General features: G+C 41.5%; 1 protein-coding gene and 1 long non-coding RNA gene across 2 annotated transcripts; both read left to right on the forward strand.

Moving 5' to 3' along the window:
- The first annotated feature begins 84 nt into the window (after window positions 1–84).
- LOC142193677 (uncharacterized) lies at window positions 85–7,378 on the forward strand. The gene is made up of 3 exons (XR_012714996.1): window positions 85–105; window positions 4,248–4,525; window positions 7,205–7,378. It is a non-coding gene; the product is annotated as an uncharacterized LOC142193677 (long non-coding RNA).
- A 56-nt stretch (window positions 7,379–7,434) lies between these two features.
- On the forward strand, window positions 7,435–16,091 carry LOC142194058 (ras and Rab interactor 3-like). Its single transcript, XM_075263085.1, has 4 exons — window positions 7,435–7,975; window positions 12,885–13,199; window positions 13,324–13,452; window positions 15,919–16,091. Exons 1-4 carry the CDS (start codon window positions 7,435–7,437, stop codon window positions 16,089–16,091), a joined length of 1,158 nt encoding a protein of 385 aa, XP_075119186.1.
- Window positions 16,092–16,420: the final 329 nt, after the last annotated feature.

The raw sequence follows: 16,420 nt of genomic DNA on the forward strand, positions 1-16,420 counted from the left end.
CGTGAACTGACCCCTTCCTGTTAAAGGGTTTTAGGAAGTCAAGCATTGTTCTTTTTTAATGCAGCATCCCACTTAGGACTCATTTCTCTGGACACATCAACCAAGGTAAGTGCAGCTTATATTAATGTTTAGGTTATTTACTACAATCCTATTGTATATCATGTCTCATCTAAATATGTGCTCTTGGGGTCTGAATGACAGGACAAAATGAACAGTCCTGGCCATAGCGTGATATCATATAGAACTTTATATACGGACAATGCAGGAGATTTACTAAGCTACATGTTCTAGAATTCTGTCTGGAAAACTTACTGTTTGCAGATTTGTCATGTTTTTGGATACTTTTTAAAAACAAGTATTTGGAAAAAAAGGGTTGGCTTACTGAAAGGGGGGCGAGATTTAGAGGAGTTGTAAAATGGGCCGATATTGGACTAACATGTAAATGTGTTCAACATGTCAAGCAATATACTCCAAATATAAGGCAGTGAAATCTTAGCTGTATCTTCTGCCTGCTTGGTCTAGATAGCTAAACTTAAGACCATAATAATAAATCTACCCCGATATATACAGTTAGGTTTAAGCATTTAAATTGGTTATTAAGTATTTCTTTATGGTCTGCTCTTGATAAAAACTAAGTTGTGGTTTTACCATTCTCTAACATTCGATATGTATAGGTATATTTACGTTGCTACTTTCTTTAGGTGTTCACAGGTTTAGGTAGATAGGTACGTGTGCTATATAAGATTCCTGGTAGCCATGATCATAATACTATTGTGACCATTCAAATGTCTCATAATTGCAGGACATGGTTAACAAGCCAAGTAGCCACTCCTGATTTTATAAGCTGATTTTTTTTTATCTAGCCTATATACTGTAACAGTGTCATATAGTAGCAATATAATACAACCATAAGAAGCCTACATAATACCAACCTTAGTGCAAAATAATACACAGCATCAAAATAATACGTAAACAGCTGACAAATTACTAGAATATAAATCCCATACAAATTGTGGAATCAGTTTATTGTACTGTATGTCTTGATACATAGGGATGAATTCATTAACACATTTATGACAGTTTTTTATGTGAATGTATGATAATATAACTCATTTTTGGCAAGGACCCTGCCTTGTACAAAAGATATGACATATCTCCATTCTGCGCCTTGTTCGCCACTTTCTGTGAATAGAAGCCACACCTCCTCCCCACATATTTAAATTTTCTGGTGTGAGTTAGGGTCTGTTCACATGGTGGAAAATGAAGAAATTCCTCTTCATTATTCACTGCCGACATTTTCGCATGGGCTAGCCTCGATGGGATGCCGATTCAATACATCAGCATTTCATCGTGGAATCCTCAGATGAATGGGCCTAATCAAGAGGGACCCCGTGGGTGGTATCCACGGCAAGACTGAGCAGGAAGCTTCTTTGTCTCTGTGTCCTGCTGTGATCTCTGCCTTCAATTGAAAACAATAGGAGTCAGATTCAAGAGAAATCTGTTCTGGAATCGGGGCCAGAATATGCCTCCAAATCCACGGCAAATTCCTGCGCATAACCCGACCCTTATACAAGATATCTACTCCAGTTCCTGACTGGCGCACATTTCATGTAAGGTAACACCTCATGTATAACTATCCACTCATAGATACAAGTCCTGTAGGTGCTTTTTCAACAAATACAAAACCCCTTATTCCCCACAGCAACTCTGCATATGGTATATATAATATCCCAAATCTCCACTGGTGTAATATTATGACCTCATGCAGGAAGATAAATGACTGAAATCGTCATATAACCAGCAGACACCGCAATGTTTACCAAGTCACAGGGTCTGTAAACAAGTATGGCCGTGATTCTGAATATTGAGTCTCACTGTCATTAAAAAATCTACTTTCTACTGAGATCCTACCTCATAAGATGATCGTTGGGTATCTGGGATTTGGCTCAATCTGTAAGTGACTACGTCCACCATTAGGGCATAGATACTTTTGGTACCCTTGCTTTTTGGGATATACGTTTTTTCGGGGTAACCCTGGAATTCGACTTTACCTATAACTGTTGTTTCTGCATGTTGCTTTGCTTCTTGAATGTAGACAGAGTAGACGCCACGCCTTGCGCCCGACATGTTTAAGTTTTACGGTGTGAGTTATACAGGAAATTTACTCTAGTTCCTGACTGGCGTAAATTTCACATAAGGTAACACTTCCTATGTAATCTGTGTGAAGAGAATGATTCAGAAATGACATCACAGTTTGATTTCTGAAGAAGTACAAGGGAATACTTTATTTCGAAATGTTGCCTGTGACAAGAAGTTGGTTATGACAATATATATATATATATATATATATATATATATATATATATATACCTGTATAGAACAATTATTATATAAAAGGGGTTTGCCCATTTCAGCGACAGGCTGCCCTGTCCAATCACCTCTCCATTGAGCACAGGGAGCAAAACATGCCCCTTTCTTATGATAAATTGGGGTTCCAGGGTAGGACCCCCACACTATCCGGTGGAGGTAGAAAAGTTCCTTTAGGCCAGGGCCCCACGGGCCGGAAACGCTGAGATTTGCCCGCAGTGGAAACACTGCGAGGAAAATCTCGGCATTATACAGTACAGGCAAAGTGGATAGGATTGATGCGAATTCCATGCCCACTTTGCGGTTAAAACCACAGCATGGATGCACTATGATTTCTAAAACTGGTGCAGTTTTGGAAAACGCAGCATGTCAATTATATCTACGGAAAGGCCGGCAGTTTCCCCTAGATATAATTGTAACAGAAAGTCAGTGGAGGAAACTCTGCAAACTTTCTGTCTAAAGCGCTGCGGGAAGAATATTCCTTTAGCCTTAGCCTTAGGGTATGTTCACACTGAGTTTTTGGCGGGCAGATTTTGAGGCAGAATCCGATTTTGAGGCGGAGTCAGCCTGCAGCGTCCACGGCTCGAGGCACGCTCCTGTTAAGGCCTAATCAGGAACGGGACGCCGTGACTTAATGCCGATGCACTGCATCGGCAGGCATCCTGTCACGGCTAGCCATGTGGAAGTTCACATGGTGGAATTTGGTTTCCACCATGTGAACATACCCTTAACCTTCTTTGCTTCTTTTCTCATTTTGTAACCATTGCAATGGCTCCTCCCCTTCCATTTTGCTCCTCCCCTTTTAATGGTGCTCAGATCAGACTAGATTCTTACAGGGAGGCAGCATTCTTCAGCAGAAACCCTCCCTCCTTGTGCTACCTGGAATAAGGAGCAATTTACTCTTCTACTTTGAGTAGTATAACAGCATTAGCACAGTGTAGTATAACATTAAAGATGTGACCGTCCCCTTACAGGGAACAGGAGCTGTTTGCACCAAGAACAGGGGTCCATTGGATTGAAAGCTAGCAATATTTTATTATCACCTCACAATTTTAGCCAAATATGATTAATACATTGAAACAAATACACATATATACCTGTTTTACGCTTTGGGTATGTTTCTACACTTCTCATAATGCAATAAAACCTTCATATCAGAAGTTTGTTTTTCCACCCACATAACGGATACAGAGTATATTATTGGACTGACCAGTCAATACATCATTTAAGTACTTCCTTAAACTGGAAAGGAGAAGTAATAAATATTATCCACAATAACATTAGTGGTTAAGAAATCTACTTCTGGATCTACCAGATCATGTACGTCAAAAGTGAACCTATGTACGGTTCCAAGAAAAAGTAAGTGAACCTTTTGAAATTACCTGGATTTCTCCGTTGCTTGCTGATAATATGTGGTGTGATTGTTATCCTATTGATCATAGTAAGTAACTATCCACAATGCAGGGAGGCAAGGTGAACGCACCCTTCAGTGCAATAACCTGCAGATTCTCCTTTATCAGCTGTCAACTCCACCAAATATTTTCTATAGCGGTACATAAAGTTTGTACAGTGCCGAGGAGGAATCTATCTATCTATCTATCTATCTATCTATCTATCTATCTATCTATCTCCTATCTATCTATCTATCTATCTATCTATCTATCTATCTATCTATCTATCGGCTGATGCCATTTAGTAGCACATCTATTAACCTGTGAAGACCTGAGCTTTAGTTAAGACATTTACCACGGTGACACGGAATCACTAACACTAGTTCAGGTGAACATGCTTGTGAATTTTTATCTGCATATGATGTTAGAAGTAAACCGGTTTTCTACACTATTATAATATAATGCTATTGTTTCTGGACTTATTACCAGGAATCTGGAGAGTGTGCATGAATTACCTGCAACATTTTACATATAGAGTATGAAACTGGATTTGGCTCAAAGCAGCAAACAGGAACAGCAATCCTGTTCTATACAGGTCACATCAGAAAATGGCGCCCTCTTTATCATCAATCCACTATTTTTGCATGAACATGGAGACAAATGGCTCACCCATATGTCAGACAAGGCGAATACAGATAGACGAAAGAGTGTGACCTCTTGTTATGAAGAAAAGCTTGGAAAAATGACTCATGAACCAGAAATTGAAGGTAAGTAGAAGACTAATGGGATACAATAGATGTACGATATTGAAGAATCCTTAGAATTACCAATTATTCTAAATGGCAAATAAAATTTAAATTTATTCACACCACTAACAGCTGAGCTCCTAAAGTAAACTAATTCATTGTACAGTGCCTGTTATATAGAGGACATCTCCCAAATCTGACAATGAACAAACAGGGATTTCTAGGAGATTTCGGATCATACCCCTTACCTTTCCCTGCCTGACACCGCTCTTCTGGCAGTACAAAGCCCGAATAGCAGCATAACTAGCGGAAATGATGGGGGCTAAAGAAGAAAAATCCAACTTTGCTAGAATCAATGGAAGGGCAGCTATTAAAAGATACAAAGAACTGGACTTGTTGAAGGTGGTGAAAGGTCCTCTTTAAGGCAATAGTTGCCAAAATACTGTATCTTCTGAGCTACTTTGTTACCTAGTGTTTAATTTGTTACATTGTATTACTGGTCTTCTGCTACACATCAAAAGTAAAACAGGAACTCAGTTAATGGGAAATGAGGAAATATTAGATATATAGAAACACAACCTTTACTGAGCATGTGCATAGAAAATGGAACTGGTGTATTGCTATGAGATGTAAAGGCTTTCACTTGGCAAAGTTTTTCAGTATCTCCCATATATTGCACAGATAATATAAATTCTACCCTACAGAGCTAAATAATGGCTACTAATAATACAGTAAGTCCAGTATACTGTACAGAAGCTCAGCTGTGCTCAAGTTCTGCGTTTCTAAGCCAAGTGTTAGAGACTGATAGATAAATTGTGCTGCGTAGACTCAAGGTCATTTGTTCCTTTTGCATCCTCTATAACAGTGGTCCCCAACCTTTTTTCTACCAGGGACCAGTTTCAGCAAGACAATTTTTCTATGGCCCAGTGGGGGTGGGAAGGGGTGTGGTTGGGGGCGGGGTTAAGTATGGGGTGTAGATTAGAATCATGTACATATGAAAACACATGTGCAAACTGACGGACACTACAGGTTATGAAGATGGCTACTGATGACAGACACTGTTATGAAGATGGCTACTGATGACGGATATCACTCCTAATGCTGCTATTAACTTCACTACAGCCTCACTACAGCTACATTACACGTCACAGGGACAAGTAACGTGTAATGTAGTTGCCCAAAGTTTGGTAGGCGAGTGCGGGGTGGAGCCAAGACCCGCAGCATGTCCTGCATAGTACTAGAATCCCAGACATACAGCAGGTCCTGGCTCAACCCTGCACTTTGCTCACCTTATCCCGATGAGCAACAACCAAGCGTCAGCAGCTGCTGACTCCTCTCCGCCGGTACAAGGACTGCTGCAACATGCCCCGCAGCCTGGTACAGGTCCGCGGAGCGGCGGTTGGGTTCCCCTGCTCTATAACCTAAACCTGACATTTGTGTCCAAGATCACAGAAAGCATAATAGTTTCCCAATAAAGATCATTTAAAACTGTAGATATTGTTAATATACACACTTGCTATTGTGCACCCGCTTGTTCTTTTGTTCCTTCTTAGCACATCCAACTAATTTTGTCCAGGGTTTCAAAAAAGGTTTCTTCTAGTTCTGATCTTTATTAGCTGGCCTGTAAGACTATGGTAAGGATATAGGCAGTTGAACTCAGCTACTGGGTCCAATGAATTTAGGCATAATAGATAGATGTCCTGAGGGGGCGCCGTAACAAGTATATAACAAAAGCATTATATATAGATAATTGATTTAAAGTGAATGAACAGTCACCCTAATAAAACCATTTTAAAGAGGACCTTTCACCATTTTGCCCACAGGCAGTTCTATATACTGCCGGAAAGTTCAGCGCACTGTCAGCTTTCCCGATCTGGGCCCGGTGTGGAGAGCTTACAGTCCGGTACCGTAGCTCTTCTATGGTCAGAAGGGCGTTTCTGACACTCAGTCAGAGACGTCCTTCTTCATAGCACAGCCAATCGCGCTGTACAGTGTGAGAGCCGGGAGGAACGCCCCCTCCATCTGCTCGTAGTACTCGTCCATAGACGAGCATTATCAGGGAGGGAGGGGGCGTTCCTCCCGGCTCTCACAGCACAGCGCGATTGGCTGTGCTGTGAAGAAGGACGTCTCTGGCTAACTGTCAGAAACGCCCTTCTGACCATAGAAGAGCTACGGTACCGGACCGTAAGCTCTTCACACCGGGCACAGATCGGGAAAGCCGACAGTGCGCTGAACTCAGCGCACTGTCAGCTTTCCAGCAGTATATAGAACTGCCTGTGGGCAAAATGGTGAAAGGTCCTCTTTAAGGTAGCATTGTTTAAGTAGCACCCCAAGGTCAAAGAGTTTTCATATATTTTATTGATTTTAAATAGTTATTTTTCAACCAGGTTTTATATTATCTATTACAATTCAACTCAAAGTTAAGAAGACCATATACATTATATTATTGCAGACTACATTTGGCGTGAGTGGCTTACCATCTAATGTGTACTGGGGTGTTTGGACCTTCAGGTTGATAGATTAAAACATGTCTTATCTTCTGCTCTCCATTCCCCATTCAGGACATATACACACTTGTCTGAGCTCAGTATGTAGGTGTATAGATGAGGGAAGAGGCAGGAGGAATATAGTTAAATAATATTGTTAACAATAAGTAGTGTCTGCTCTTATTGAAGTCTTACCCTATTATTACTTCTATAGATATAAATGGCCATCACAGTGATATGGAAGAACAATCCAATCTGTATGAAGCGCCCAACATAGAAGACATATTAGTGAACCAGAAGTCAACTGAAACAGAGAGCTGTGAGTTTCCTGACCATTCAAGATCACATTTACGGAAATCAGCACTTCTCAGGAAATCTGCTGTAAGAACACAAAATGGATCCAACAAAGCCCAAGATCCAGAAAAGGAGTCCAGTGAGGGAAGCATGCTTTGGAAGGCCCATGTAAAGAGACAGTCACTCATTCCTCACAGAGTTTCATGGATGGAAGAACCAGAACATCTTTTGAGTAGCACTTTGTCAAAATCAAGCTCTGACTCTTCCCTGAACTCTTCAGACAGCTTTTTACTACCACCATTGCCAGAAATGGATTCTGTTTCTGTCAGCAGTGTTGAAGAAGATGGGGAGCACAGCCACTTGAGGCAGAAGAAGAAGCACGTACATGGACTTGGTGACATGGTCAGACATAGCCTTCTAGCGGTTAGTACTGTACTGACTGGACTTGTGTCCAATGAGAAACATCTTGGAAACAGAATCCAATTGCTTGCAGAAGACTCATCCACATATCTTGGAAGTAGTGTTCAAACATTTATAAGTCACATGAAAAATAGGTCTGTACAATACATCTCTACCACAGAAATGTTACAAGCCCTACGTCAGCAGATCACCAACATCAGGAGCTACCTGCTTGCGAGCAATGACATTTGGGAACTTGTGGAACATCAAGAAGTGGATGATACAAAAATCGGTATGAGATCTAAATATCTATATATGTATCTATTCAGTCTATACCTTTGCTAGGTTATGACTTTGATGGAGGAAGTATGACCAGATCTAGAATGAACACAATTTAAATGGTTGATAATTTTTCAGACAATTCCGACGTATTTAATATAGCAGGTATACCAAATATTATACTGTCTTACGCTCGGTTCACACCTGCGTTCTGGTGTCCGTTCTGTGGTTTCCGTCTTCTGCATGCAAGAAGACGGAAACCACAGACTGGGTCCAGCTGTGAGCGGCGGTGAGCGTTTTATGCTCTCTGCCGCAAAACCATTTTTTTTAATCCGGACACCGAGTACTGCATGTCCGACTCTATGTCCAGATTAAAAAACCCGGTTTCACGGCGGAGAGCATAAAACGCTCACCAGCGCTCACGGCCGGACAGCTCTCTCACCCATTCAAATGAATGGGTGAGAAAGAGTCTTGCAGGTTTCCATCTCCTGCCTCTTTTTTGTGCAGGGAACGGAAACCTGCAGAACGGAGACCGGGCGCAGATGTGAACGAGTCCTTAGGTCTGAAAAAATCAAGGTGCTTTTCCTTAGTGCAAAAGTGTCCTGTATCCATAATGGGGCAACTACCCACAGACAACACCCCATACCTCTATAACACTCTCAGTTTGGCTCAATATGTAATTAATTTTTAACCTAAAAACAGATATAATGGAAAAAATGTGAACCGTGTGAATCCTTCTAAGTTGGAGACATGACAGATAAGCAGAATTCATAGGGAGGATAGAGCTAATATCCAATCCCCCAACCTAGCGTTCATGTTACCAAATCAGAATGGCAACCATGCTCTATTCACAGACTGGTTTACCACATGTGCGGATATAATATATAAAACTAGAGTAACCTGTCTAGACAAAATGAAGATGTAGAGAGGGAGCGTACCATGGCAGTCAGCCAAAACAGATTATCCAGTATATGCAGACCTGCTGCATATCATCTTGTTACGTTTTACATATTTACCCCTGATGAATCAGAAGACTTGAGGAAATGGATAGGGAAGTGAGTGTGACCGGCTGATGGGAGCAGTGACATGACGGCCATGGTACGGTCCCTCTCTACATCTTCATTTTGCTCAGGCAGATTACTTTAGTTTTAGATATAAATTACATCCACACATGTAGTAAACCAGTAAATGAGACTGCTATTCTGTATTTTTCTCTAATAAGAGATCTCCTGATGAGTCCTTTTGAGTAGGATGGAAATGCGTTGGAATGATAGGGAGATATAGAGTGTACCTAGGGTAAAGTTTTTATGTGATACTCTCCTTGTTAGGTTAGGGGCGATTTAACTGGGGACTTGGGGTGCAACCTATAGGATAGGATAGGATAAGGGTGTCTGGCCTATAGTCATCTCTCTAGTGGACTCTCTTCCTCTGACTGAAAAATACCCCTACTAATAACACCTTTCTAACTTACGTCTCACCTTTGGTAAGATTGTTCCCTATGCTGTAATACTGTAGAGAAATTAAGAAACATTAATTGTAGAGAAATTATACAGAAATTAAGAAGTGTGGTAAATACTTAGTGTGAACTCATTGTGGTCATGTGAAATTTTCATAGCGTAATGCTTTTTCTTTTGTCACATAGAATTTGTATATGATATTTAAGGTGCAGCATAAGATATTTGATCTATATACTGTGTTTTCTGAATCCAATCTCCTAATGGTTTGGTCTGTATTTGAGAATTTGTTTTCTGCTTGATAGATTTGCACAAGTTATGCTAGTTTCACACTAGCACTTGCTCTCTGTTGTTTGGGTCCAATGGGGACTGCTTAAACAGCAGTAACACACAGAGCTCAGTGGACCCCTTGACTATAATGGGGTCTGTTGGGTGTCCATCAGTCGTTTTACACGGAGGACTTTTTATCTCCACTGATTTTCATCGGATTCTGCAATGAGATGTGAACTCTGCCTTATAGCAACACAGACTGCAGTAAAAGTGACTTAAAGGGATCCTATCATTGGATACCCTTTTTTTCTCCCTAACACGTAGGAATAGTCTTAAGAAAGGCTATTCTTCTCCTATTCTTCTCCTACCCTTAGATGTCTTCTCTGCGCCGCCATTCAGTAGAAATCCTGGCTTTCTCCGGTATGCAAATGAGTTCTCTCGCAGCACTGGGGGCGATTCCCCAGCGCTCAAACAGCACTGGGTGCATCCCCAATGCTGCAAGAGAACTCTCCAGCACCACCTCCATCTTCTTCTGGATCGCCCTCGCCTTGTGTCTTCTTCGTCCTGGGTTTCAATCTTCTAGGCCTTGGGCCTCAGGCGATTGCGCATGCCCGAGCCACAAGAAAATGGATGCTAACACCAGCTTAGGGTGAATTCACACTGAGTAAACGCTAGCTTATTCTGAACGTAAAACACGTTCAGAATAAGCGGCGTCTAAAGCAGCTCCATTCATTTCTATGGGAGCGGGGATACGAGCGCTCCCCATAGAAATGAATGGGCTGCTTCTTTCACTCCGTGCAGTCCCATTGAAGTGAATGGGGAGTGCCGACGTATACGGGAAGCTCTGCTCATGCCGGAGCGTACACGCCGGCACTCCCCATTCACTTCAATGGGACTGCACGGAGTGAAAGAAGCAGCCCATTCATTTCTATGGGAAGCGCTCGTATCCCCGCTCCCATAGAAATGAATGGAGCTGCTTTAGACGCCGCTTATTCTGAACGTGTTTTACGTTCAGAATAAGCTAGCGTTTACTCAGTGTGAATGCACCCTTACTGTGCAAGTGGCCATTTTCTTGTGGCCCGGGCAAGCGCAGTCAGCTCTACCCGAGGCCTAGAATATTGAAACCCAGGACGGAAGAAGACACAGAGAAAGGGCATTCCAGAAGAAGATGGAGGCGTCGCTGGAGATTTCTGTCACAGCATTGGGGATGCCCCAGTGCTGTTTGAGCACTGGGGACCGCCCCCAATGCTGCTAGAGAACTCATTTGCATATCGAAGAAAACCAGGATTTTTAACGGCGGCACAGAAAAGACATCTAAGGGTAGGAGAAGAATAGCTTTTCTTAAGGCTATTCCTATGTGTTAAGGAGAAAAAAAGGGTATCCAATGATAGGGTCCCTTTAATAAATTCTCCTTATAAGAAATTACCCCTATGAATTTAGATTGCTAGTTTAATTGAGGCCAGGGCTGATGGGAATAGTGACAATCTCTATACAATGCAGTGGCGTATGTTAGTACTATAAGAGTAACAAGGAATTCTAAAGACTTTTCTCTAATTCTCATTATAGTGCATTGTATAGAGTACATTATCTATGTGCCCTCTATAAATACCATTGAACATAGACAATACATGTCTGCTCTGGTTAGATGTAGTGAAGATATCATGAACGCTGTGTTATACACGGTTGTTTCTCAGAAATGATATGTGGCTGTGGTTTAAGAAGGTAAACTGAGACTTCCGTTCTCATAAAAGCATCATGTTAAAGAGTTCATAGGAATCCTGAACATCTAAAAGTACAGAAAAACGCATGTTCTAGATACCATATACAGTAGTAGATTGTATTACATAGACATTGCAAAAATAACTATAAAGCAGCATGAAAAAATAGAAAATTTTCCCTAAAATGAACTGTCAATAATTATTTAATGATACGATAACTATGGCAGCCGCCAAATGAATGTTCGAATGGCGCTAATATTTGGTGGCTGCTACAATGGTAAGGTTTCTTTATTTATAGACATTGGTATTTGAAATTCTGACAAAATATGGACCACATTTCTAAAGCTTTTTAGACACTTTCCACCACTTGTTCTACAGGAGGCTTAATATGTGACCTGGCGTGGCACTAAACAAGGTTCACATCTGCGTTGGAGTCTCTGTACAAGACTCCGCCGCAGATTCCACTTAAAATTGGTGGATAGAAAAGTCCTGCAAGGCTTGAAACCGGTGGAAACTGTGTGGAAACCCAGGAGACCCCATTACAGTTTATGGGGTCTACAGGTTTCCGTAGCAGACAGGGTCTCTGTCATTCAGGTCCATATGCAGACCCTAATGCTAGTGCGACCCTAGCGTAATAGATTTACCACAGATAATGCAGATTGTTAGAGTGGGAAGTAGATAAGTATCAGATCATAATTCTTCATTCTGTCTCTCAGGCTATGCTACATCGCATTCTTCTGCATTTGTCTCATTGTCACCCTTTCCTCATCCTTCCTGTATCTGCTGTCAGTGTCATAAATCAAGTTCATATAGTCTTGTGCTAAAGGGTTTTATATCAGCAATGCTAGTGACAGAACTACCTGGAGTCTCATACTGCCTGGCCTGGTACACAATGTCCGGGCATTACTCAGAATTAGGGCGCTGTGGGGGGCTGTGAAGCTTGGCCTAACACCTAAAGTAGGTCCTGATACTAGCTAGTATCAGGACGATGAATACTCAAATAACCTCCATAAATCTCCTAAATCCACCTCAAGCTAAATGTTAATGATTTGTGCCACTGGAAAGTTTGTAAGGGATCCAGCCTTCTCTAGTGAAACCCCTCTGCACTGCCCATTTCCCTATATCCATTTTAGATGCTACCATCAATCATCTGGACTTCCTGCTGTATAGCATGTTTAGAACACACTATAAATGTTCATTTAAAGATTATTGCACCCAAAATGACCATATATTAGTTATCAATTAGCAATTAAAGTGACGGATAAAGTTAATTGTTATTATAGTATTCTAATAGTAACTTATTGTATTTCAATGTGTTCAATGTGACTACTTTTTTTTTTTTTTTGCAAGACCTATTATCATTTTGGTTGTCACTTTGGCAGAAACTGCTTAGCCAGTGACGATAAATTGACTTTGTTAATAACAGTTCTTACCGGGTCATTAATGACTAAATATCTAACGCCATGTTTGTTCCTCTTAGCTATGATCATCGAACGATCGCTACACAAGTGTCTACTGAAACCTCTTAAAAATGTCATTTACACCCAACTTCTGGAGATGCACAACAGCGATGGTTCTCTGGCCAAGTTACTAGGTAACCAAAAGAAGATGAAGAGTAACAGTCTTAGTGAGCAGAGACCACGTGCAGGAATACCTGGGCCCAGTACCATGGAGAAGATTCAACAGAAGTTGTCCTTTATGCACGTGGCCTATTCTCCAGAGAAGAAGATACGGCTCTTGCTGAAAATTTGCAAACTCATTTATGAAGCAATGGAGACCTCCAGTGGAAAGAAAGGTGGGTTCATGGTACAACACAAATGGTGCAATGAAACTATGAGGTGTGATGAATCTTTTTTGTGTGTGTGTGTGTAAATTTGTACAATTTGTGGTGACTAGTTTGATTTGTTTGCATTTTTTAGAAGTCTTTGGTGCTGACGACTTCTTACCAGTTCTTATCCACGTTTTGTTGGGTTGTGACTTAACCTCTGTGCAGCTAGATGTGGAATACATGATGGAACTTCTGGATCCTATTCAGCTTCAAGGAGAAGGTATGTTGAATAATGGTCCTTAACTACCATCCTACCAAATGCAAATTAGATTTTTGCTGTTCATTATATGGAGTCTGTGAGGTCCAAAATCTTTCAAACCATCATTTTTGTATGTAGTGGCCTTTAAAGGGGCTCTAACAGCAAAATCATGCTAATAGAGCCCCACATATGCGTGAATAGCCTTTAAAAAGGCTATTCAGGCACCGTAAATCTTATATTAAACCCCCGTCCCGTTTTTAAATAAAAGGATAAAAACACATATGCAAAACTTACCTGAACGTGCACCATGGGCGGGGGGTGCACGATGCGACGTCAGCTTCGGGCATGCCTGCCTCTTCTGTCTTCTTGGAGTAACACCCTCTTGCTCCGTGTCTTCTTCCGGCTTCTTCTTGTGAAATCCCGCGCCTGCGTAGTATCGCTTCCCTCCGAATCGCTACTGCACAGGCTCACTTGCCATTTCACTTAATGGCAGTTCGCGATTATACTGCGCATGCGCAGTACTGTCGCTTAGTCTACGGGGACTGAGCATGCGCAGTAGTGATTCAGAGGGAAGCGCTACTACGCAGGTGCGGGATTTCACGAGAAGAAGCCGGAAGAAGACACGGAGCAAGAGGGCGTTACTCCAAGAAGACAGAAGAGGCAGGCGTGCCCGAAGCTGACGTCGCATCGTTTATCCCCGCCCAGGGTGCACGTTCAAGTAAATTTTGCATATATGTTTTTATCCTTTTATTTAAAAACGGGACCGGGGGTTAATATAAGATTTACGGTGCCTGAATGGCCTTTTTAAAGGCTATTCACGCATATGTGGGGCTCTATTAGCATGATTTTGCTGATAGAGCCCCTTTAATAAGAGAAAAATATCACTGTGGGCCACAAACTGACAAAGCAATGCAGAACTCTTTTTGTGGATATAAAACAAGTCTGCAAATGTTTTGGGATGGGGATGATTTACCAGATTTACGTACAGACAGCTGCAACTGCTCCAGCTCTCCTCTGGAATTGGTGTCCCATGTCTCTGCTATAGCGGCAACTCATATTTTCAGCCTCTGTCTGCGTCATGGTTAAATGTAGATAGATCTGTCAAACCAAGCCCTCCCTTGATGAAGACTGATCTGAGACCAATATCTTGGCATTGCTTCATCGGTTTGTGGCCTGAGCCCTTTCTTACAGCAAATGTGCACCTCAAGCCCTGATCTGCATCTCACCCATCACATTCCTCAAAAGTGGACGTTGTGGGGCAGGCCAAGGTGGAGATGCGATGACCTGGCTGATTTACTAAACCTCATGCCAGTTTCCTGCCATGAGGTAGAATGGAAATCTATGCCTGCTCCTACCTTGTGTAGATTTGCAGTCGACACACTTCCAATCGACACATCCAACAGATTTATGAAGCCTTTTTATAAACCTCTCGGTACCTTTGTGGGTTTGGCCATTTATTACAACTGGTGTAAGGTAGACTAGTCATAATAAAGTCAGAATATCTCCATACAAATATCATATTATACAGTAGAACATAGATACGGCCTCTCAGCACTTCCGCAGGCTCCATGCACATAGCCCTGCCACAGTGGCGTAACTAGGAATGGCGGGGCCCCGTGGCGAACTTTTGACATGGGCCCTCCCACCCCCCGAGTATAATGATAGCAGCAGTAGCGGCTGTCACCGGGCCTCTAATGTCCCGGGCCCTGTGGCAGCTGCCAACATACCGTATATACTCGAGTATAAGCCGACCCAAGTATAAGCTGACCCCCCTAATTTTACCACAAAAAACTGGGAAAACTTATTGACTCGAGTATAAGCCTAGAGGGGGAAATGCAGCAGCTACTGGAAAATTTCAAAAATTAAAATGGTTTTTGGGTGCAGTAGTTGCTGGGTGCTAGGAAAGGGGAGGGGGTGTTTTGGTTGTCTGTCTGCCCCTTCCCTGAGCTTGAGGACTGAGTTTTTTTTCCCCCACTTGGAATTCAGCCTGGCTGAATATAGGGTATCTGCAGTGCTCCTATTAACCCCTTCCCGACGGAAGAGGAGCACTGCAGATACCCTATATTCAGTAGACCGGGCACTTTCAGACACAGGGATACCTAATGTATATGTGTTTCACAGTCATTTTCTACTTTTATATGTATTCTAGGGAAGGGAGGACATTTAGAACTTTTATTTAATGTATTTTTTTATTATAATTTTTAAAGCTTTTTTTTTTTTCACTATTCTATGCCGAGAGGGGCTTTTTCAGCACAAAAACTGTGCTTAAAAATGCGGCTTATACTCGAGTATATACGGTACATTTTACTATAAATCCCAGGTCTTCCAACCCAGCTTTCTTTTATGATTATGTGACAGGTTCTCTTTATTTCTGAATAGAAATACATGTTTCTGCCCCTTTTGCCACATTTGTTTTTTTTAATAAAGGGTATAATGTAGGAACAGTATTGCTTGACTTTAACACCAAGTTTTTCTTTCTCTTCTTAGGTGGTTACTATCTGACTACTTTGTTTGGAGCCTTGTATCATATAAGCAGCTTTAACACAATATCACGGAAACTTAGCGTGGAGGCCCAGAATTCTATTCGGCAGTGGCAGCGAAGACGGACTATTCATCATAAAAATTTTCAAAAACCTAGAAAACTTAGTATGGAAACATAGTAAAATAAGCGAACCATTCAGAAGCCTCCAATTCTTGTTCTGTAATATAGAGTTGTATAATATTATATTTAGATGTGTCCAAGTAATATCTGAGAATCAATGCTGTTACTGTGTAGTACTGAAATGTACTGTGGCGTTACGAGATATAACTTATCTACATTATATGACGTCTACACAACAAATACATCTGTGCTACAAAGATAAATTAGGCAAGAAGGACTTTTTACAACATTTGAGAAGTAAAAAAATGAGTATTGTAATGTAATGTAATGTAACATGACCATTATTACATATAAAAATCCATTCATGTCATGAATGGTCTGCCAAAG

This window comes from Leptodactylus fuscus, chromosome 2 (assembly GCF_031893055.1).
Source record: "Leptodactylus fuscus isolate aLepFus1 chromosome 2, aLepFus1.hap2, whole genome shotgun sequence".
Lineage (NCBI taxonomy): Eukaryota > Metazoa > Chordata > Amphibia > Anura > Leptodactylidae > Leptodactylus > Leptodactylus fuscus.